The 23,136-nt window shown below is 40.3% G+C and overlaps 1 protein-coding gene across 1 annotated transcript; it reads right to left on the reverse strand.

Annotated features, from left to right (window-relative positions):
• Positions 1–1,594: 1,594 nt before the first annotated feature.
• Positions 1,595–23,034, reverse strand: LOC131314046 (uncharacterized). The gene is made up of 4 exons (XM_058342542.1): positions 22,675–23,034; positions 20,811–20,990; positions 3,217–3,438; positions 1,595–1,909 (listed from the first exon to the last, which is right to left on the reverse strand). Exons 1-4 carry the CDS (start codon positions 23,032–23,034, stop codon positions 1,595–1,597), a joined length of 1,077 nt encoding a protein of 358 aa, XP_058198525.1.
• Between the last annotated feature and the right edge of the window lie 102 nt (positions 23,035–23,136).

The raw sequence follows: 23,136 nt of genomic DNA on the forward strand, positions 1-23,136 counted from the left end.
TATAAACAATAGCTCACACATCAGACAGTTACTAAAGTTCAACTTGTTGAGACTAACAAGATATCCAATACATGGTAGCAGTGTAGCACTACTAAAAAGAGAAACATTACAATTTACAAGCTAATAACAACATAATGATAACATTAAATTACACTCAGAAAAACAGATGACTTCAGTTGTCCATTTCACTCATAGAACATTACCACTGCATTGGGAGAAGATCTTGGAAAACTTAAAAGCTTTTGGAAAAATTCCGTGATCGGTTTAACATCATCCCTTAAGGCATCGATAACCATCTTTTGCAGCACCCTTGCATTCTCTAGTAGAAATTGTACAAATGCGAAGTTCAAGTCACTGCATAACCATCTGACCCACCAAACTTAACTTTCGTGAGATGCAGCATCAGACACTCAAAAGTCCTCTTTTGGAATGTCCAATAGAGCTTTTCATCAAAATCGCAAAGTTTGGTGAGAGTTTCCCCAAAATACTGCAAACGTAAAATACATTATGCTCAAGTTGTATTAAACCTAATGCATAGTAACATAATGTGCACGTCTAAGAACCTCAGAATGCCTCTTATGAACCATAAATGCCTTGTTCACTTCACTATACTCAAAAAATATTTCTCAACTCAATCATTACTCTCATTTTTCTCACTTAACTTTTCAATCATTACTCTCATTTCTCACTCTATCTCTCTCCACTTTTTACCTCTCTCTCTAAGCATTACTGTTGGGATTTGTCCCACATTGGTTAATTATCTCCTCCAATACTAGTATATGAGCCTGGGCGGCCTCTCCACTCTTTGCCAATTGGTTTGGAGTTGGATGCTTTAACATGGTATCAAAGCTAGAGTTTCGGAGGCTTTTCCCCTTTGTCTGTGCCATAGTTGCACTTTCTTTCATTGTGATCCGTGTGTTCCGGATCCTTTGTTTACCTCTCCACGAGTTGCACTTTCTTTCATTGTGATCCGTGTGTTCCGGATCCTTTGTTTACCTCTCCACGTGCGAGTCAGGGGTTGCACGTGCGGGGGAGTGTTGGGATTTGTCCCACATTGGTTAATTATCTCCTCCAATACTAGTATATGAGCCTGGGCAGCCTCTCCACTCTTAGCCAATTGGTTTGGAGTTGGATGTTTTAACAATTACTCTCATTTCCCTCTCTAGAGATTTTCCAAAAACACTACTCAAATCACAAACCAAACAAAGCAAAAATTATTCAAATGTCTGATTTAGAGTTCATTTATGAGGATGTCTATGCACTAAAAGAAGGGAAAGTGATTTCAACAAATCACTTGCAATCACAAGTAGTGCAATAGAGGTTTATCTCTCTCTTCCGTCAAAAAGGTGCCCCCAAGAAATTATAGCGACCACCATGTGTTAGAAACAGTTGATTAGCAAATAAGACTGAATGGCATGGTTACTAAAGCCATTCTTCACTCATCTCCTGAAATAATGGCATGGTTGCTTATCTCTCTCTATGTTTGGTGTGTTGCCAAAAAAACCAAGCTAACTTAACAACATCAAAAACTTGATGGAGAAATAATTCAAATTTCAACATATAACCACTTCCACTTGCGAGAAATGGTCTCTTCCTATAAAGAGGGCGCCCAACATTTGTAGCAACCACCGAACACTAGAAACGAGTCAAGCAAGAGACAACAGGATATATTATGCTCTACATACCTCGTGAAGTAATGAACAAATAAGTAAAAGATAGTGAAAGAACACAACTCACAGTAACTGGAAGGGGACATGGCTGTGACTCCGAATGTCTCCAGATTAGGCGAACTTTCCAACAGGTTAGCTATCCCAGGGAGGACTGATTTGAAGATATGCGTATCTAACCTTAAACATTCGCACTTCAAAAGGGGAGAGCGCAAACCTTTGGCTTCCATTATTGATAGTACCTAGAAGATGCAGAAGGCCAAAAATAAAAATAAAAATTACCACATTCAAGAAGATCATTCAACAAACACAACAATAAGTGTCTGGCATATACAGACAAAAATACCATGTTTCATAGCTTAGTTTACAAACCATGTTTCAATCCTCAACTAGAGTAAGAGTAACCGAGCAGTACTAAAGATACTGGATAAGTATACTTAAAACGGTAAACCTAATAACATGGTTGATCATAATAAAGAGGCATGCATTCCTCCAATAGAACTCAATGTGCATAAAACCTAATGCGGGATATTGGGGACTTACAGCGTGATCTCATTCTCATTCTCAATACTGGGCAGTTCAATAAACTTCTTAACAGCAAGGTTGGTTCTAGAGTTAGTAATAGGAGAATATATTCCACAATCCACATGATTGCATGCGAGTTTGTTGAGGGTAAAGGGAGTGATCTCATGCCAACAGCAACATGCCATTGCTAGAGGAACAACGCTAACACAAAAGCATGAACAAGGCTAGTACTCTCTAGGCTGTTTTTCTCCACTCAAATGGCTCGAAATCCATATCTGGTTGGCCGTAATGAGTTGGTTATATAGGGAAAGAAGTATGATATAGCTGACCTCTAGAATATTGGTCTAATTCAATTTCTTACCAAACCTAACAAAGCTGAGTTCCGAGTCCCAATCAATTTGGCTACCTAACTAGAGTTCAGCTTTGGTCTACCCCTTAGTGCTACTATTTACCGTAACCATATCACTCCTCCTGACTATTACGTCGGTTGAACTATGATAGACGAGCCAAACCGCCATAATCTATTTTGAGTATAAACATACACATCTTTCAAGTTGGCTTTGGTACCATATAAGCATCTGCCTTTCCACTTTCCACTTTCCTCCAAGACCACGAAAACATTTTGCAGCAGAAGAAAGACAATCAGAAAAGCCAAAAACAAGAAAACCAACATTTTCACAAACTTACGCAAGTTACCCATAGGACTCCTTTGTGGCACTAATTATGCTACAAACTAATGTTATCTATTACTGCATATATTAACAAAACTATGCACAGACTTTGCTGGATTGAAATGCAAATAGAAGTATTTCTTAGTAAAATAACAACTCAATTCTTGAAATACCTAACAAATATTCCGACACAAAGAAATTGAGCACTTCTCCGTCAAGGTTTAAACTCAACTGGCAAGCTTAGTCACATGACTCATTTTGTATTATCTATAAAGGAAATGCTACTATAAACATACAAGAAAGCCTCTGTGTATAGCTCAATTAAACAAGGACAGGATTGTGAAAAGACCAACCTGTATAGCCCAAGTACCTAAAGTAATGTTCTTCACATGAACAAGGCTCTCGAGAAGTCCCCTTAAAACCTTTTGAATACTTTCATAACCATCATCGGGGTCAAGGTCGCTATCATCATCGCTTTCATCACCAGGCCTTATAAAGCCAAAATTGAGTGTGGCATCAACCAGTGACGATACATCAAGCAGCCGACAAGTAGTCCTCCCTAAACATCCTAAAATCTGCAACGACTGAAGATTAGGAGCTGAAATTTCCAACTCAGAGCCAAGCAGCCAACACGATAACTTACATAGTCCCGAATTTCTCTCAAGATCATTTCTTTCAGAGCTGAATGACTAACATGCATACAATCGAAACCATAGAAGTGGTAAATTTTCAAAAACTCCAACATGGGACTACCCGCTAGTATCTTCTCAACCACACCATCACTCAACTTCACACGCCTGATCCACAATTTAGTTAAAGAATTCCAGGCAACAGCTCCTTTGGGCACCACACTGCACAAACAAAAGTGCAACGTTTTGAACGACGGATTTGTAAACAAGAGCTGCAGCAACCTATAACGGCATTCATCAATCATATAATAATTTATATCCTTGAACTAATGGTGAAGCTCCTCCGTCCCCTCACCTACCGCAAAGCGAGTCCATAAACTAACATTGGGTTCGAAATCCGGCGGGTAAGTATTAGTATCACAATCAATGCGGAATTTCTTGAGCTTAGAACAGTTGCTGAGAATTAGGTTTTTGTCAACAAATGGAACAAATATAGCAGAATTGTCGTAACAACAGGAACGGAAGTGGAGAGATGGGAGGTAAGTCCAAAGGAATTGCCACTGTCTCGACAGTACCTGGGTTTTGATGGCGTCTTCAATCGGTACGAAGGAGAGAATGTGAGCGAGTACAGAGTCAGGCAACTCAGAGATTCAATCAACGGTGGTGGTTATTTTTCTGCGACGCCGTTTCGGAGAGGGTTCGTCGGAAAAGTGACCGCTGGGTCCATCAACTGGGGTCGAGTGCATAGTTTTAAATCCCGGTATCGGTCGCCGTCGCGGTATCGGTCGCCGTTGCGGTATCGGTCGCGGTATATCGGTATCGGAACATATCGGTGATACGTCGCGGGAATCGGGTGTCACGATCGTGAATTTTTAAAAATCATCAGCAACATGTATAAAACTTGAAAAATATACTTTTGCGGCTTTTGCCCCCCAACATTGGCTTAAATTATGACATTTTAATTAATTTAAGACATGTAATAACTCATTCTCTTCATGTGAAATATTCGATAATTTATCAAAACCCGCAAGTCAATAAGATTTTACAAATATGAAAAAAATGCAACATTATGAGTTTCGATATAATTGACATAAATAGCAAAAATAAGATGATAACATTAAAATAAACACATCATAGAGGTTTTACATTATATAATCGCTAGCCACAACTAGTTTCAAGCTCATAGCTTTTAAGTCATACATAATTTTGCTAATACAACTTCAATGCCAAAATGAATGGCGTGGAGGTACCGAAGGATCTACATATTCCTCATTAAATTGATCATCACCATGACTATTTTGCCCAACAACTCCAAATAGATATCCGTAGAAGTTATTGGTGAAATTACAATGCTCAAAATTACAACGCTGCTACTTGCACAGCAGCCATGTACAGACCAGTTTTGTGCCCGTCTTGGGTCTCGCAAAGATGATCGGAGCCGCTCATTTTGTTCAAAATACTTCGTTTATGGTCCCTATAAAAAATCACCTCAATCTGATATCGGGATATCGGGAAAGGTGTTTACGAATCTTGTAACTTTGCTTCAAAATTTAGCCTAAATTTTGAAGCAAAGTTAGATGATTCGTAAACACCCTTCCCGATATCAGATTGAGATGATTTTTTACAGGGACCATAAACGAAGTATTTTGAACAAAATGAGCGGCTCCGATCATCTTTGTAAGACCCAAGACGGACACAAAACTGGTCTGTGCACGACTGCTGTGCAGCCTTTGCTGTGCAAGCAGACTTTCTGTCAAAATTATTGGTGGTGCCGCTACTATCGGATTGTTGTTGTGAATACCCATGTGTTGATGGTTCTCTGACCGTAGGATTACTACCATATGAAGAGCTCCCACTATATGAATGCTGGTGAGATCCAAAATTTTAGGGAAAAAGCTGTGAAAAGTGGAAGGAGTTGAGGAGCTCTGTTTTTTTTTTTTTTTTTGGCCGAACTGGCCGAACCGGTCCATAAATCGGTTACATACCGATACGTATCGGGAATCGGCCGGTTCACCTGCGAATTTCAGTCTTCCTGTTATACCGGCCTATATCCGAACCGAAACTCTCAAATACCGGTACGAACCGGCCGATACGAACCGTATCAGCCGATATTTAAAACTATGGTCGAGTGACTCGAGTCGTTATCTCGACCGTGGTGGTCGGAATCATGGCTGCGACTGTAGCCGGAGTCGTTATTATCGCTTTCGACGTTGTCGTCGGAATCTTGGCTACGACTGTGACCTGAATCTAGGGCTGCAAACGAGCCGAGCCGAGCCGAGTTTTAGAGTGTTCGAGCTCGGCTCGGCAAAAATTTAGTTGGCTCGAGCTCGGCTCGAGCTCGTGACGAGCTGCAGAACTCGAGCTCGAGCTCGGCTCGATAGGTATTTACGAAGCTCGAGCTCGGCTCGTTCGGCTCGTTTATGAAACAAATATATATAAATATATATATAAATAAATATAAATATATTATATAATCAAGCTCGTGAGCCAATTCGAGCCGAGTTTCGACTAGCTCGAGCTCGGCTCGTTTATGAAACGAGCCCAGGACTCGAGCTCGAGCTCAGCTCGTTTTTGTCTTGAACCGAGCCGAGCCGAGCCGTTATCGAGCCGAGCTCCGAGCCGCTCGCGAGCGGCTCGGATCGTTTGCAGCCCTACCTGAATCACTACCGCTTTCGGTGCTTCGGGTCGACGTGGGTTTTCAACTATGGAGGAGAACGAGCGTCGGCTTCCTTCACTGTGGAACTGTTCAAATTTCTATCATGCTTTAAGGCTGCGTTGTTATCAACTTGTCTTTCGAAACAGAAAGTCTATTCACACAGACTTGTCGGGCCCACTATGAGTCCCACACGAATGATTCGAGCCTCTCATTAAATGTAAAATATTTTTTTAAGAGTCCCCCAAAAAAAAATCAGCTCAATCCGATACCTATAAGCTCTCGATCCAATTATTTAACTTTTCATTATCCTGAAATCTGAATGAAAAGTTAGACGATTGAATCGAGCCTTTATATGTATCGGATTGAGTTGATTTTTCGCATGGACACTCGAAAAAATGTTTTACATTTAATAAACGACTCAGATTATTTGTGTGGGATCTGTAATGGGCCCCACATTAAAATCTGTGCACGATCTGTGCACAGAAATCTGTGTGGCTCCTTTCAAAATTTATTCAACTAGTTTTTCTCAATTTTCCGGCCCATCCAAGCCGTACAGCTCGGATTTAGAGAGAGAGAGAGAGAGAAAATAGAGAGAAGGTGTTGAGGTGAGAGGAGAGAGAGGGATCGACCCCAATGTGCCGAATGAATACCACGTGGGATATACCTACTCGGCACAAAAAATTCTCTGAATGCATAGAGGAAAGGAAAATAATTATATTATGCTTAATGGTATTTATAGCTACGGGTAAAGTTTTGTTATATTATTTTTATTCATCATTGATTTATAATTTAACAATAAATGTAAAAAATTTATGCTTTTTCTAACCTTTTATATTTAACTTCTTGTATTTAGCAAAGTTTAGGGGGGAAAAAATAAGTAAAATGAATTTTATTGGGAGAATATCATATAGAAGAGAGAATGAAGGAGATGGCCTGATTTTATTAATTTTTAAAACTACATTTGCCTATTATGTAGTATAGATTGGCACACAAAATTCGGATATGTGTAAGAGGTCATTCAATATATATACGTACATAGAAGACATTAATTGCATGTGAAATCTATATATGCGTTATTCTTTTTTATTTGGGCAAATTGTTATTATGAGAAGATAAAACAAAAGAAAGGTGATTCTATAAGAGCATCTCCGGCTCTTACTCAATTTAAAGTTGAGTAAAAGCTTTTTTACTATTTGATAACATCCACTTCAATCATAAGCCATAATTTACCAAAAAAAGTTTGCTTCAAAAATATATTTATTCCTCTATCTCCTTTCAAACCCTCCCTATCCCCTAAATGATCAGCTCCCTCACCACCGCCAGCAATGCCAACACAAGGAAGCCTCCACCTCCAGGAGCCACCACCACCACCACCACCAGTAACTAACCCGAATCTCAAAAGAGATTTATAACTTCGAATCTCAGATAAGCCTTGGCCAACCACCACCACTGGAAAACAACCGTGAGAAGCCCATATCTGATTTTCTGACTGTTGACCATCACTTTACGCCAAAAACCGCCGCCGCCGCCTACCACCAAAAAATATAGCTGTTGCAATTAAATTAGTGATATTGGGTTTGGTTCTCCCATGATTTGGTGAAAATTTTGAAACTTTGTATGGGTTTGGGTAGAGGATGAAGATGTGTTTTGAGTGATTTTACTCAGATTTGAATTTGGATAAGAGCCGGAGATGCTCTCTGGAAAAAAAAAAATTTTCTAATAAGTTCGTTAAATAACAGAAAGACTTGCAATGAATTGAATCATTCGAATCCGGGTTCCACGACTTTGACAAGTCATGGATGAAAAGATCTCTGACCGTTGAAGGAGGTTATTTTGATCCTTTCCTAACTTGAGATATAATCTAAGATTGCTGTATTCAATTGGTGTTCCATGGTTCAGCTCCGAATACGAATTTCTAATTCTAAACAAAAACTTGTATTATCTCAACCAACAAACTAGAACAAATGTTACTAGCAAAGTTGCAAACTTCGGAAACACTTCAATAATCAGTTAAGTTCAAATTAGATAAATCATTTTATCTATGATTCGTTGGAACAAAAAAAGGGTCCGGAAACACTTCAATAATCAGTTAAGATATGAACCACATAGAATTAAAGGGTAGTAAAAGCAAAGGATTGTCAAGAGACCAACCTGTATAGCCCAAGTACCTAAAGTAATCTTCTTTACATGAACAAGGCTCTGGAGAAGTCCTCTTAACATATTTGGATATATATCATAAACATCTTATTCAGATTGATGAAATTGAAACCACTCGAGAAAATTGAGATTAGCATCAACCAACGATGATACATTGCCAAGCCGATAAATTTTATCACCTAAACCATCAGAAATCTCCAACGAATAAAGATGAGGAGCTGAAATTTCCAACAAAGATAGGTGTCCACCACCGTCACTTCGATATTCTTCAACTACTTCTTCGACCTCATCCCAAGCATGTCTCAGTATCAATTTCTTCACACTCGCACTGTTGATATGCAAACGACTGAAACCATAAAAGTAATACAGCTCCATAATCTCCAACACAGGACTACCCGTTAATATCTTTTGAATCACATATTCACTCAAATTCGCATACCTAATCGTAAATTTCTTCAGCGAATTCCAACAAACAACTCCTTTGGGAATCACATTGCACATAGAAAACTGCAATGCTTTAAACGACCAATTAATATATACTGCTCTGGTAGCAAGTAATTATCAACCTCATCAAAATCGTACGGTGACTCCTTGAAGTCGAGTTGAAGCTCCTCCGCTCCTTTCCTTGCTGCGAATCGAGTCCACGGATAGACATTGGAAGCATAATCCGGCTCGTATGCAAAAGGAACCCCATTTCTTGAGCTTAGAACAGTTGCAGACAACTAGGCTTTTGTCAACAAAGGTCACTAACGCTTTTGTGAAGGGAATCAAAACGAAGGAGACGGAAGACGAGGGATGTGGAGTAAGTCCATAGGTATTGCAACCGTTTGGATAAAACTTGGGTTTTGACGGCATCTTCGATTGGTAAGAAGGACAGAACGTGAAGGAGTAAAGAGTCGGGCAATGCAGCGATTAGATCGACTGCCGGTTTCCTTGTCCTACCACTCCTCCGCCGTTTTGGTGATGATTCGTCGTCACTTGTCTGTTTCTTTTTCCACGGCGACAGTCGGGATCAAAGTTTTCACTCGGTTCGGAATCGGAGACTTCAATGCGCGTATGCAAACTGAACTCCCAATTTCTTGAGCTTAGAACAATTGCAGAGAACTAGGGTTTTGTCAACAAAGGTAACAAAGTCACAAGCGCTTTTGTCAAAGGTATCGGATAAAAGGAGACGGAAAACGAGGGACGTGGAGTTAGTCCACAGGTATTGCCATCGTTTGGAGAAAACCTGGGTTTTGATAGCGTCTCCGATTGGTAAGAAGGAGAGAGGAGTAAAGAGTCAGGCAATGCAATGATTAGATCGACGGCCGGTTTCCTTGTCCTACCACTCCTCCGCTGTTTCGGCAATGATTGGTCGGTAACTAGGCTCACGTGTCTGTTTCTTTTTCCACGGCGACGGTCGAAATCAGAGTTTTCACTGGGTTCGGAATCGAAGACTATAATGCTCCGTTCCCCGTGGGACGGACGTCGGAATTGTCGCTTTCGTTTTCGCTTACGGAATTGTGCTTCGCGATGACATGGTTTTCAAACTCTTCTTCTGCTTCAGGATTACTGTTCTGAAAAGCTAGCTTTTTTAAAATCGGAAATGATACCCCCACCGAAACTCACCCACCGCACGTGCGCCGGGCCCACTCCGGCCACCGGACGGCCAATCCGAGCCATTCAAAAATTCTAAAAAAGTAATCCGAGTGGGCCCACGCAAGAATCAACGGCATCCGACTTGTATAGGTGCTCAATCAGAACTTCCAAAAATCAGATGATCTGAGACGTTAAAAAATAGAAGATTGGTTTGAGCACTTACACATGTCGGATGCCGGTGATTCTCACGTGGGCCCACTCGGTTTATTTCTTAGAATTTTTGGACGGCTCGAATCGACCGTCAGGTGACCGAAGTGGGCCAGCGCGCGTGCGGTGGGTGAGTTTCGGTGGGGGTATCATCTTTTAAAATGAGGAAGAAGACCGATCGAAATTCAAAAACTGTTGGTTGCCCGCCAAAAAATAAGTCACATCGAAGCGTCAATTTCAAAAGGGTAAATTACTCTGACCTCCCCAAAGTTTCTAATAATAACAAATACTTCCCCTCGGGTTTAGGAAATGACAATAAGCTCCCTTCTGCTTTAGTTTGTAGCTGCAGATTCCCCATCCGTTGTTGTGTTGAGGAAAGGGGAGAAAATAAAAGAAAAGAATGGGAGGAAAATTAGAGAAAATTGTAGTGTGCACAGTTTTAAAATTTTCTATTTCTCTCCTCTTTCTCTCCAAATCAAGCAACGGGAGATATTAAGCAATGACATCTAATTATAGGAGTTTTTTAATATCCATCCTCAAACTCCATCCCACGTAAGTATTCATCTTGCCCACTTTTTGGGGTCATGAATATCTTATTAAATGAGTAAGATATGCAATTCAACATATGGATGAAATCCATCATAAAGATATACAGATGACTCTTGATTAAAGCAATTGAAGGGTGTGCAAAAAAACAAATGAGTCAAACAGCCATTTCCATCGCATTCTAGCAAAATCAACTTTACCCAACTCATCAAATAATGCTCGAACTATTGTATGGCCTGCTTAAACTCTTATGTGATCGTAGCTTTCGCATTATACACTGTCCTTACCAGCCAAGGTCATTTGTCTTGTGCGTAATATCACTTCTTGTGAAAAGCGACAGTGATGATAATGAGATGCAATTTATTGATGATGGAAAAAAAACAGATGCAATTTTAATCACCACTTTCCAATGCTCACCAAACTTTCATTTTTCCCTACATCTCTAAAGAACAATTCATAAGGTGATATGCCGGTATCTTATCTTTTTCCTCCCATGTAGCATTAGTGCCCGATACTTCACACCTCTATCACAACCAATAAAATAAATAAATTAACGACCCACATTCGATCATCTAATTATTGTGACATAGCCTTCCATTAATGCCACATTGCGAACCCTAACAAAGAGTTATTCTTGAGTTGAAAATTTCACTTTTAATAATGATTAAAAGGTGGTAAAACAGGAAATGAATAAGAATTAAGGTTGTCAATACATGAATGTTTACCTCAATTCTGCCCACGAATGTTTATCACACAACACATGTAGCAATACCAAGGCATGTCCATGCAGGGACCACATAAGAAATTTTTTTTATCTGAGAAAATACCAAATCTTTTCTATTATGAGAAAGGGGAGTGGACTAGGAGTGCGAGTTTGAACCCTTACCAGATGTAGTGCCATTTCCTGCCAGGCCAACAACTTTAGGATGCAATCAGAAACAAGGTCGATTCAGCTGAATGGAATAAACTTTTAGTTGAATAATATCACCCTTATTTCCACCATCTCCTAGTCCTGCATATTGGCACAACCTTTCTTAAAATTGGCATAGATATAAATCCTTCATACATAACTTGTTAATCAAGAAGTTCAACCCATGCACAGAGACAAACACTATCTCACAAACACTTGCACGTTACAAAATAACCCTGTCTACTACTAAAGTTCAACCTGTTCACATTACTAGGATATCCACTAGCTATGCAACCTGTGCGACAAAAGAAAGTCGAAAGACATCACTAGCGCTAAAACAAAAGGAGGAGATGAAGAAGTAGTGAAATTAATTCAGTAGTTCATCCCACTAAGAGAACACAACCACTGCATTGGGAGATGATCTTGGAAAGCTTAAAAGCTTTTGAACTGCTTGGTAGAATTCCGGAGGTGTTCTATCATCTTTACTAGGCGTACAGATAACCATACTTTGCAGAACCCTCACATTCTTGAGCAAAAATCGTACAAAGGAAAATTCGTAGTCATATTTATACCGTCTTAAACCAGCAAACTTAACTTTCTTGAGATGCAGTGTCAAACACTTGAAAGTCCTCTTTTGCGATTGCCAATAGTGGTGTTTCTTAAACTTGCAAAGTTCGGCGAGTTTGTCCCCGTAGTACTGCAGATGAAGAGCACATTAGTCTGATATTCTCCAAGTAGCAAAAGATATTCCAAAAGTTTGAGCGCATCAAAGCAACTTTAGCGAAGAATGACCTCTTCCACTCCAAGAAATGATGGAAATGTCTACAAATCATCAATGGCCCTTTACAAGGACATTTTTCAGGTTGCTGTGATGGTGAGTATCAAGCAATACCCGCTTTTCTTTATTAGTGTCCGTGGCTGCATTCTGCGGTTAGTGTATAGTTAAATGTTGGATGGTAACCTAAAACAATAGGGCCTATGAAGCACGGGTGTGGGTACGGGGTACAGTACGGATGCGGGATATGGCAAAAACCAAAAGTAGGGTACGGGTACATATTTTTATTTTTTGGCATGCTTCAGTGTTGGATATAATTACCAATGGAAGTGTATAACAAAAGCTAATTCCCTTAGCCCCTTCACCCCTTTTTGTTATTTTAGCCATATCAACTTGACCAACAGGAGGGTACTGGGTGGGAGAGAGAGAGAGAGAAATTGTGGCTGCCTGAGTCGGAGTCGCTGGAGGAAGATCGGCGGATAAGATAGAGAAGATTCAGTCTCTGGTTTAGAATGATGGAGGAGTTGTGGGTGCTCTCATTTAAGCCCTAGATCGCTGGTTTATCAATGAGGAATTGCACATTATGGCCAACAATTTTGACTTGATACACCCGAAACCCCTGAAGTTTTAAAAGCATTAAAAATATGCCCAAAAGTACCCATTGCCGTACCCACGGAGTACCATTGCCGTACCCAAAAACCCAAAAGTACCAGGTGCGTTTTTGCCGTACCCGGTACTTGTACGGCACCATTTTCAGAGTACCTGTGCTTCATAGAATAGGGCTTTCAACTGTGTTCGTTTACTGACACTGTAATGGCCCCTACTTTAACCTTTCCCTTGCTACTAGTGCCCTCAGGTGGTTGTGATGGTGTGGTCAATCAGGGGGAATAGGAGGTGGCGGAGCCAGGATTTTAGTTCAGCGGGGGCAAGATTAGGCACAAGCTAAATTTTTGGGTGGCGCCAATGCCACAACTGGAATTGTGGGTGCCATGATGCATAAAATTCCCTAGCATTTGGATCAAAAGGCCCTTTACCGCAAAGAATCACCACATGTACATCTCTTTTTCCTCTCCTCCATCTAAGAAGCATAGACACGTTTTTGAGCCTTCCAAATCGGTATCCTATACGTGCCGGACATGGAAACGCTCGGACACATTCCCGACACGTGTCTGACGTGTGAAAATGTGTGTTTAAGTCGGACACGTTTTGGATACGCTCTGACACTTACCCGACACGCTTGGGGACGAATTTTGGGTTTGATTGTAATTTTTGAATCCTAAAAATTGGGTTAAAAAATATAATATTTGAAATGTGAACCAAATTTGTTAAAGCATCCAACTCAAGACCAATTGGAGAGGCCGCCCAGGACAAACTCCAACAGAATTAAGCCTACTATTAAATAATTGAAGGACAAAAAGTGTACTATCTAGTACATTGCCTAAAAGACCCCGTTAAATCTTTATGACATGTATCCGAGTATGAATATGAGTGATTCTAGTACACTGCCTTGGCTATGGATGAACTGAGTAGACATATTCAGGATGCTATCCTATGGTGCATGTCGTTTGCGGATGATATTGTCTTAGTAGATGAAGCTGTAAGAGGTGTTCATGCTAGATAAGAAACTTGGAGAGAAGCACAATACATGGAATGTAAGTTTAGTAATAGTCAAGGTGGTACTCTTGCTAGAGTGATCATCCAAAATTAGGAATAACCAAGAAGCAAACATTTGATGACAGTGGCGACGCCACACTTGAGGGTGTGGGGTCGGTGAACCCATGGGATTTTTTTTTTTTACTATTGCAATATTAAATTTTGTCCAAATTAATAAATGACTCCATTAAAATTTGATATTGACGCCACACTAGATAAATTTTAGAAATACCACAAAAAATTAAGGAAAATGATTTTCACACTCCCTTGTTTGATAAATGCACTCTTCTTGTCTTTTAGTGACCAAATTACACAAAAATTTAAATTAGATATTTAATTGTCATTACCATGGATGTTTTTCTCCAATTTATAATTGTTAATAGAACTCCAAGGGGTTGACGTAATTGTCAAGGTTGAGATATACGGGTTTGCTCTTTCCTAAGCTCTCAAGTTCAAAACGTCTCAAATTTTATCAACTTCCATGCGGCCATTCCATACGGGGCTTTGCCTCGAGTTTAATCGGAGTCTCCGCTAGTGGACAATAGAATTAGATCCCGGGAATTAGTCGAGGTGCGTGTAAACTGGCCCGAACACCCCGAGTTATAAAAAAGATTTATATTTAATTAATTAGTAAGAGTATTGGTGTTTATGAATGACCTCATGCTCCCAAAGTCCTGGAGTCACCACTGTGCATCTTGGTTCAATATGCTAGTACAGATGGAAAGAGTGGGATGACCTGACCCACCTAGTACAAGTGTCGCGTCTTGAATTATCCTCAGAATTATTCAAGTATTTTCAAAAGCAAGCAATTTCACGAGCCTAATGACTTCATTTTTAAAATATGGATGCAAGATCCGGTTTAGAAGTAACTCCCGGTCTTGTGGTCCACGAAACTAGAAAGATGGATTCGATGATTTACACTGCATAGTGGAGTGGGGAAGGTGTTAGGCACCTCATATTGCCCTTTCGGTACTCGATTTTCTTAATGACATATTTCATGAGAAATAATGAAATATGGCCATGACAAGGGTTTGTTTATAATACAATGAAAAGTCAGGTCATCCGGAGTTTCAAGGGAGGGGATTTATGAAAATCTTGTTTACGGGTTTTGAAAAGCATGTAGGAGAATCAGGTCAAACGTAGTTAGGAACCTTTTTTGGGTGAAAGTTAATACAAGTATTTAACAAAAGTTTCTTAGGGTTTTTAAAGTGCGACTGAGCCGACATAAAGGCTGTCTACGTATCTCCAGAGAAGTAGAATTAGGTCGGATGTAATTTGGACACAGATACTTTTTTAAAAGATCTCTCAATTAACGAGGTTTTTGGAAAGAGTTTGAAAAGTTGAAAATGTCTTTCTTGGGGTTTTCTAATCCGCATCGAGAAGTGTAACAAGTTGTCAATATCCACTTTGTCCAGAGTTAGCTAAGCTACAAATCTCAAGGCATAGCTAGAAACTATGCACAATGTTAAACTAAGACTTAAATTTACTTGCGTTGTCTCTGTTGAAGGTATAAATAATAAAATTGCCCCTCTCTCTAACAGCTTAAGTTTTTAGATGAGTTAGTGGTTAACAATCTAATATGGTATCAGAGCAGGCAATAAATCCTGTGTTCGAACCTCACCGCCTACCTAATGTTAAAATATTTACACGTGTTTAGCCCGCTTATGGAGGAGAGCCTGGCTACACGTGAGGGGGCGTGTTGAAGGTATAAATAATAAAGTTGCCCCTCTCTCTAACAGCTTAAGCTTTTAGATGAATTGGTGGTTAACAATCTAATAGTCTCGATGGTTGATTCAGGAAAAACTGAGGAAATTTATATAAAGTATATGACAAAACTCAGGCTTATAAATATGGTAAAAGAGTCCGGAGTTGTTGTAAAATACAGTGTTCTAAAAGTCGGCAACCTAGGCCGACTACCGCCTAGATTAGGTAGCGACTATTTGGCACCTAGTCCCCGCCTGGGCGCTTAGGCTGCGGCGTCTAGGCACTAGGCGGCCCTTTTCCGCTCGACTAGCACCTAGTGATTTTTAGAACATTGGTAAAAAGTCAAACAGAGCTCTGACAATAAATATGATAATCTTCATAATCGTTGGCAGGGAATCGGGCAGAAATCCGGCAGGAACTAAGATATCGCTCAGAAAACGTAGGCAGAAGTGGGACAGAACTCTGGCGGTGGAGCTAAGATTTTGATCCGAGGGGGGCTGGACAAAGAGAGAAATTTTCATTCAAAAAGTTGTTTGTGCACTAGTATTATACACTATATCTTTAGATCATTTTTGCGAATGAAGCAAGAAAATATAAATTTATTATACTTTTTCTTGGGTAATTGAAATAAACAGGTACATAGTTCTAGAAGATGATATAACCTTCAGAGGATGATATAATAAGATTTAAATACAACCTAGATTAAACTGTAGATTACAAGATCCTCATATACAAATTTATACCAAATTGTCTAGACATATACCTAATATTAGCTTTTAAGAAAAATGAGTGGAGTGGGGGCCACACCAGCCTCGCTACAGCTCCGCCCCTACTGCCGGCTACCGGAAGGAAATGGGAGATCGCTTGAAAAACGTTGGTGGAAGTCGGGCAGAACTCCTGCAGATCCTGGGAGATCGCTTGGAAAACAATGGCAGAAGTCTAGAAGAACTCAGACACTAGTTAGGAGATGGCTCGGAAGACGTCGGCAGAAGTCGGGCAGACTCTAGCTGGAACTGAAAAATGGCTCGGAAAACATCAGCTGAAGTCTACAGAATATAGAAAGGAGAATTGCTCGGGGTTTTACCCAAAAGCAGGCGAAACTACGGCTTAGAAAGTGTGAAGGATAGCTATAGTAAAAAAAAAATTGCAGGCTTTCGACTACGAGAATTTTTTAGGTCTTTTTCTATGCTTTTTAGCAGGGTTTCGGAAGCTTATTAAAGGCTAAGACATTTTATTTACAGTTTTGCTGATTTGTTGAATGCATGAGAGATGGATTTAGAATGAGGGAGGGGGGGGCCTTTTTATTGGCGAAAATCAGCTCCCTGCGCCTCTTGGAAGGCGCAAGAATGGACACGTGCCGATAGGGGTGTAATCGAGCCGAGCCGAGACGAACTTTAGGTTGCTTGAGCTCGGCTCGCTGCGAATATGGTCAGCTCATTTAGGCCTGAGCTCGGCTCACAAATTATTGATCCAGCTCGAGCTCGGCTCACGTAGGCTCGCCACATGCAGAGTCGGTCTAGAACGAGAGGCGTGTTCTCTATTTATATGTTCTCTCAATGCAAGTTTTGTAGTTTGGTCGTGTTCCCACATCGAAGAACAAAGAAACCCACTAGCCACTCCTTTCTGTATAAAACCTTCCACTCCCCTTAAGCTCTTGAACCATAGCTCAATGCCCAAGGCACTGACACTTGGCTCCTCTTGTCCATTCATATGTATATGTACATATAGTATATATGCCTCGGCTCATGAGCCCGCTCGAGCTGAGCTTTCAATAGCTCTAGCTCAACTCGTTTATCTAATGAGCTAAAATGTTAGGCTCGAGCTCGCTCGTTTAGCATCCTAGTCGATCTTGAACGAGCTCTGCTTGAGCCAAGTTTCGAGCTGCTCACAAGTTGCTCAGCTCATTTATAGCCCTACGTGCCAATCTTCAATTAGCTGCCTTGGTCCCTAAGATACCCTTGCCGCTTGGGAGGAGTAAGCATGCTCGCCGGGCAAGCGAAAATTCGTGGTCTGGGAGCGTGAGACTTGGCTCCTCCCGGACGATAACATGTGGCACCCTGCGCCTCCCCGGAGGCGCATGCAAACTTCAATGGTTGCCACGTGGCACCCTTCCTCTACCAAGGGGCACAGGCAAGCCCTTCCACGTGGCAAAATGCTCACGGTTCGCGCTCCGACGTCCAAAAATGCATCCCAGACAAGGTAAATGAAAAATATTCAGGAGGTCACCCAAAGGTTTTGAAACGTTCTTGACGCACTAGTGGTGTCTGCTTTCCCAATTTATCCCTTGATCATTGAGGAATCGATCATTCGATTGTCGATTGATCAAACTGATAAGTGTGATCTCCCTATAGTACAATGTTTGATTGCAATGAAATTTTATCGGGGGTTCGTAATCATAAGGACAAAAATATCAACAGACAGATCAGAGAAATTCAATCTGGATGATCGCGATAGAAAACAGCGTGTTCTCACCAAGTTTGTATCTGATAATATAATAATCGAGCTCTGTTTCAAACAAAACTTGACATGAGACTCAGGAACATCATGTAATTGTTATATTTGACATTCAGAGGCATTCTGAAAATATTTGATATAATCTGTAACATATGTGCTCGACTCGTCTGGTTTTAATGCCGGCAAAATCTCGTAATGATCGAACTGTCATACGTTCCCCAAGTGGATGTGGCTTGGACAGATGTGTCAGGAGTGTTTAAAAGGCGTGAATGTCCATATCGATGATAAACTAGACTTCTCAAGGGCGACATCAAACAGGACTTAGTTCGTCCTAAAAGCCATGCTAATGCCTAGGCCATGCACATGCAGATGTTTTATGATGCTCTATGAAACTGATAGCTTCTGAAATTGTACTCCTTACCGTGGGAGTGGTATGGTACGGACCGCTCTTGTTTACCTTTACCGGGAATTGCATGCTTCTGTGTGGCATGATTCACCTCATTAAACCTAAACCTGGTTGTTTCGATCCAGGGAGAACCAATATCTCAGATTAACTTCAATTGTCACAGGTGGAGCAAAATCTGACATCAACTTTCCACAAGTTGGATGGATCAAGTGGCGGGTCAACACTACTACTTTGAGGAAATATGTTTTCTAGGATGTGAAATACGTTTGCTTGGTGAATATCTGACAAAACATGTTGGGCAAGGTCCCAGATTGTGTCCAAGTTTCGAGAGTCCGATAGGGTACTTCACAAATTTACAAGAGTAGATGGAACATAGCAATTGGTTATGGACCACCCTCTTATGTATAGGAGACAGTGTTCTAAAACAAGGAACTAATCGGCGATTAATGGACAATTAATCGCTGGCAGGGCCTATCCGATTAGGTCTGAGACCGTCCGACTAACGATTAATAGCCGATTACTAATTAATATGCACCGATTAATCTGATTAATCGCTCGAAAGTGGCCGACTGCCCGACTAACGCCTAGCGACTTTTAGAATATTGATAGGAGATTATGTGGGTGTTTTGTTTGGCCTAGACATTTGGGCCGAGTTTTGTGGCCCGTAAAAATGGTGATCCTCTATACCTTGATAAACCCACTCAAGCAAAAGCATAATCACTTTGCTCATATTTATTTACGGATATTCAAGCTAATTCGGATGTTCCAAGATCTTCTTTCCCGATCTAGTGTATGGGTCTTATGAAAATTAAGTGGAGCTCCCATGAATAACAAACACAAAACCATTTTTCCTGTACTTCCTTTAGGCATATTGTTGCCACTTTCCCCTAAACCTCCATTGAGTCAAGAATCGAGACGGAAGACATGGCCGTAAATCAAATGGTGAGCAATCAAAGGTAGCTGGGAAAAGTGTGGATCACAAAGCAACAGCAATGATAATTCCACAGGATCGTATATATTAACATGGGGACACTGATTGCAGCATTAACATGTTTGCTAGTCTCAATTTGGTGCAATGTTATGCTGCCTATTGAGGAAAATCTTCTATAGTTTATCCTTCTTTAAATAGCGAGGAAATTGGAGGGAAAGATTACAAGCCTCACGGTAGCTAAAGAAAGAGTTAATTCCTATCAAGCCAAACCATCTCAGTGTGAAACGTTAGGAAAAACAATCAAGTTCATCAAATCAAGGAAAGGGAGGCGGCCCCTCGCCACCTCAGTTTACGATATAGCTTTGATACATTTACATGTCTTAAGTGTCGGATCCATCTAATTTTAAATTTTCATCTCAAGGACTCGGGACATGCCAAAACATTCATATTCCCAAGTATTTGTTTATATTTTTTAGATAAATGGTGCCTACAAAATGTTTTAAGGCATTTCTTGCATAATATGCCAGCTCCATACACAATTTATGGCGCTTTTGGATTATGAAACATGCTTTCTAGCCTGCTAGGTGAATATTTAGTTAAACATGTCAGAAACAAACCCCATAACCATCTTTGATCCTAGGGTGTCTGATTGATTTTTTAAGTATAGAAGAGTCTATGTAGCATACTCCCTTTGTTCCATAAAGTTAGTCCCCTACGAAAAGGCGTGCAATTTTCAGATCAAAAAATAAGGTACACCTGTGCATAATTTTTAATTTCTTTTGCACCAAATTAAAGATCTCAACTAGCTCTTTAATTTGGTGCAAAGAAATTTGAAAAATTACGCTCGAAAGTACCTTCTTTTCTAATTCGGAAATTGCACGTCTTTTTGGAGGGGACTAACTTTATGGGAAGGAGGGAGTAGCAATTTAGGTTGTGTACCTTTCTCACATTAGTAGAAGATAGAGTCAGTGTTCTGTTTGGCCGAGGCTTTCGAGCTGGGAGCAATTTTCTTTGCATAGCTAGGTATGATGTTTTCTGCTCTGGAAGGTGTTCCATTTTGGGCAAGTGGCTAGGTTTTCTACCTGTGTTTGGTGTATCGGCGAAAAAAGAATGCTAGCTTAACACCAACATAAACGCGATGGAGAAACAATTCAATATAACCACTTCCACTCTCGAGAAATGGCTTCTTCCTACAGAGAGGCCCCCCTACAGTTTTAGCAACAACTGAACACTAGAAATGCAACAAGCAAGATAAAGAAACTAAGAAAGACAACAGGACATATTTATGCTCCACATACCTCATGAAGTAATGAATAAATAACAGATTGGGAGAAAACACACCTCGTAGTAACTGGAAGAGGACATGGTTGTGACGACCAACGTCTCCAGATTTGGCGAACTTTCCAACAGGTTAGCTATCCCAGGGGAGACTGATTTGAAGATAGGCGTATCTAGCTTTAAACATTTGCACTTCATTAATACGGGAGAGCACAAACCTTTGGCTTCCATTATTGATAGCACCTAGAAGATGCAGGCCAAAAAAAAATTATGAGATTCAAGAAGATCATTCAACAGACACAACAATAAGAGCTATATGCATATACAGACAAAAATACCATGGATTTCGTAGCTTAGTTTTCAGGCCATGTTTCAGTCCTTAACTGGAGTAAGTAGCGCAGTACTAAAGAGACTGGATAGGGATAAAACGGTAAACCTAATAATATGGTTGATTGTAATAAAGCGTCATGCATTCCTCCAATAAACCTCATTGTGCACAAAATCTAACGCAGGATATAGGGAACTTACACGGTGATCTCATTCTCATTTTCAATACTGGGCAGTTCAACAAACTTCTTAACAGCAAGGTTGGTTTCGGAGTTAGTAATAGGAGAATATATTCAACATGATTGCTTACGAGTTTATTGAGGGCAAAGGGAGTGATCTCATGTCACCAGGAGCATGTCATTGGTAGAGGAACAGCGCTAACACAAAAACATGAAGAAGGCCAGTACTCTGTAGGCTTTTTTTTCCACTAAAATGGCTCGAATCCATATCTTCCTATCTGGTTGACCAGATAAAGTTGGTTATACAGAGAAAGAAGTATGACATAGCTGACCACTTTAAATATTGGTCTAAGTCAATTACTTACCACACCTAACAAAGCTGAGCTTTCAGTCCCAATCAATTGGGGTTGGCTACCTAACTACGTTTTCTCCATTGAGGTCTTTCGAGGAAATATGTCCCGTGATATCCAAAAAGCCTAGATCCATTTGAACTATCGCCTCTAATGTCAAAAGTGGTCTACCCCTCCCTTTAGGGCTACCATTTATCGTAATCATTTCACTCCTCCTAACTCCTACATTGGCTGATTAACGATAGATGAGCAAAACCTCCATAATCTATTTTTCTCACCTTATCCTCTATGAGTGCTACCCAAAACAATTACATGGCCAGAGAAAAATGATCTCATAAGCATTTTAGTATAAACACTTAAACATCTTTCAAGTCGGCTGTGATACCATATAAACATCTGCTTTTCCACTTGCCTCCAAGACCATGAAAACATATTGCAGCAGAAGATAGACAACCACAAAAGTCAAAAACAAGAAAACCAACATATTAACTTCTTTATGTGCACTAATTATGCTACAGACTAATGCTATCTATTATATATTAACTTCTATGCACAAACATTGCTGGCTTGAAATGCAAATAGAAGTATTTCTTAGTACAATAACAACCGAATTCTTGAAACACCTAACAAGTATTCCGACACAAAGAAATTGTGCACTTCTCTGTCAAGGTTTAAACTCAAACTGGCAACCCAATTGTACCCTCTTCAAATTCTACTAACTCACCTACACATTAATTCATCAAGACCATGAATACGAGCAATACCATCGCCTACTTTTAAGTACATACTGGTACTTACAGACTTTACTTTTCTATTATATTGCTTAATACATTGACGGATAGTATTACTAATTTCGTCGGCTTCAATGGTTCCCATGAGTCTTTCCCAATTCTTTTTTGTTTGGAAAAAAAAAAATGCCTTACATTAGATAGAGTAGAAGGCCTAATCTATTAGTCACATGACTCATTTCCGGTTATCTATAAAGGAAATGTTACCATAAACATACAAGAGAATCTCTGTGACTGTGTGTATAGCTCAATTCAACAAGGACATGATTGTGAAAACACCAACCTGTACAGCCCAAGTACCTAAAGTAATGTTCTTTACGTGAACAAGGCTCTCGAGAAGCCCCCTTAAAACCTTTTGAATACTTTCATAACCATCCTCGCCGTCAACGTCACTTTCATCTTTGCTGTCAAGGTCGCTATCATCATCGCTGTCCTCACCAGGCCTTATCAAGTCAAAATTGAGCGTGGCGTCAACCAGAGACGACACATCAAGCAGCCGACAAGTAGTCCTCCCTAAACATCCTAAAATCTGCAATGACTGAAGATTAGGAGCTGAAATTTCAACCTCAGAGACAACACGATATTCATAATCCCAAATTTCTCTCAAGATCAATTCTTTCACAGCTGAATGACTAACATGCATACGTTCGAAACCATGGAAGCAGTAAATTTCCAAAAACTCCAACACGGGACTACCCACTAGTATCTTCTCAACCACACCATCACTCAACTCCACGTACCCAAT

The sequence above is a fragment of the Rhododendron vialii genome, chromosome 13a, assembly GCF_030253575.1.
Source record: "Rhododendron vialii isolate Sample 1 chromosome 13a, ASM3025357v1".
In the NCBI taxonomy this organism is placed as follows: domain Eukaryota; kingdom Viridiplantae; phylum Streptophyta; class Magnoliopsida; order Ericales; family Ericaceae; genus Rhododendron; species Rhododendron vialii.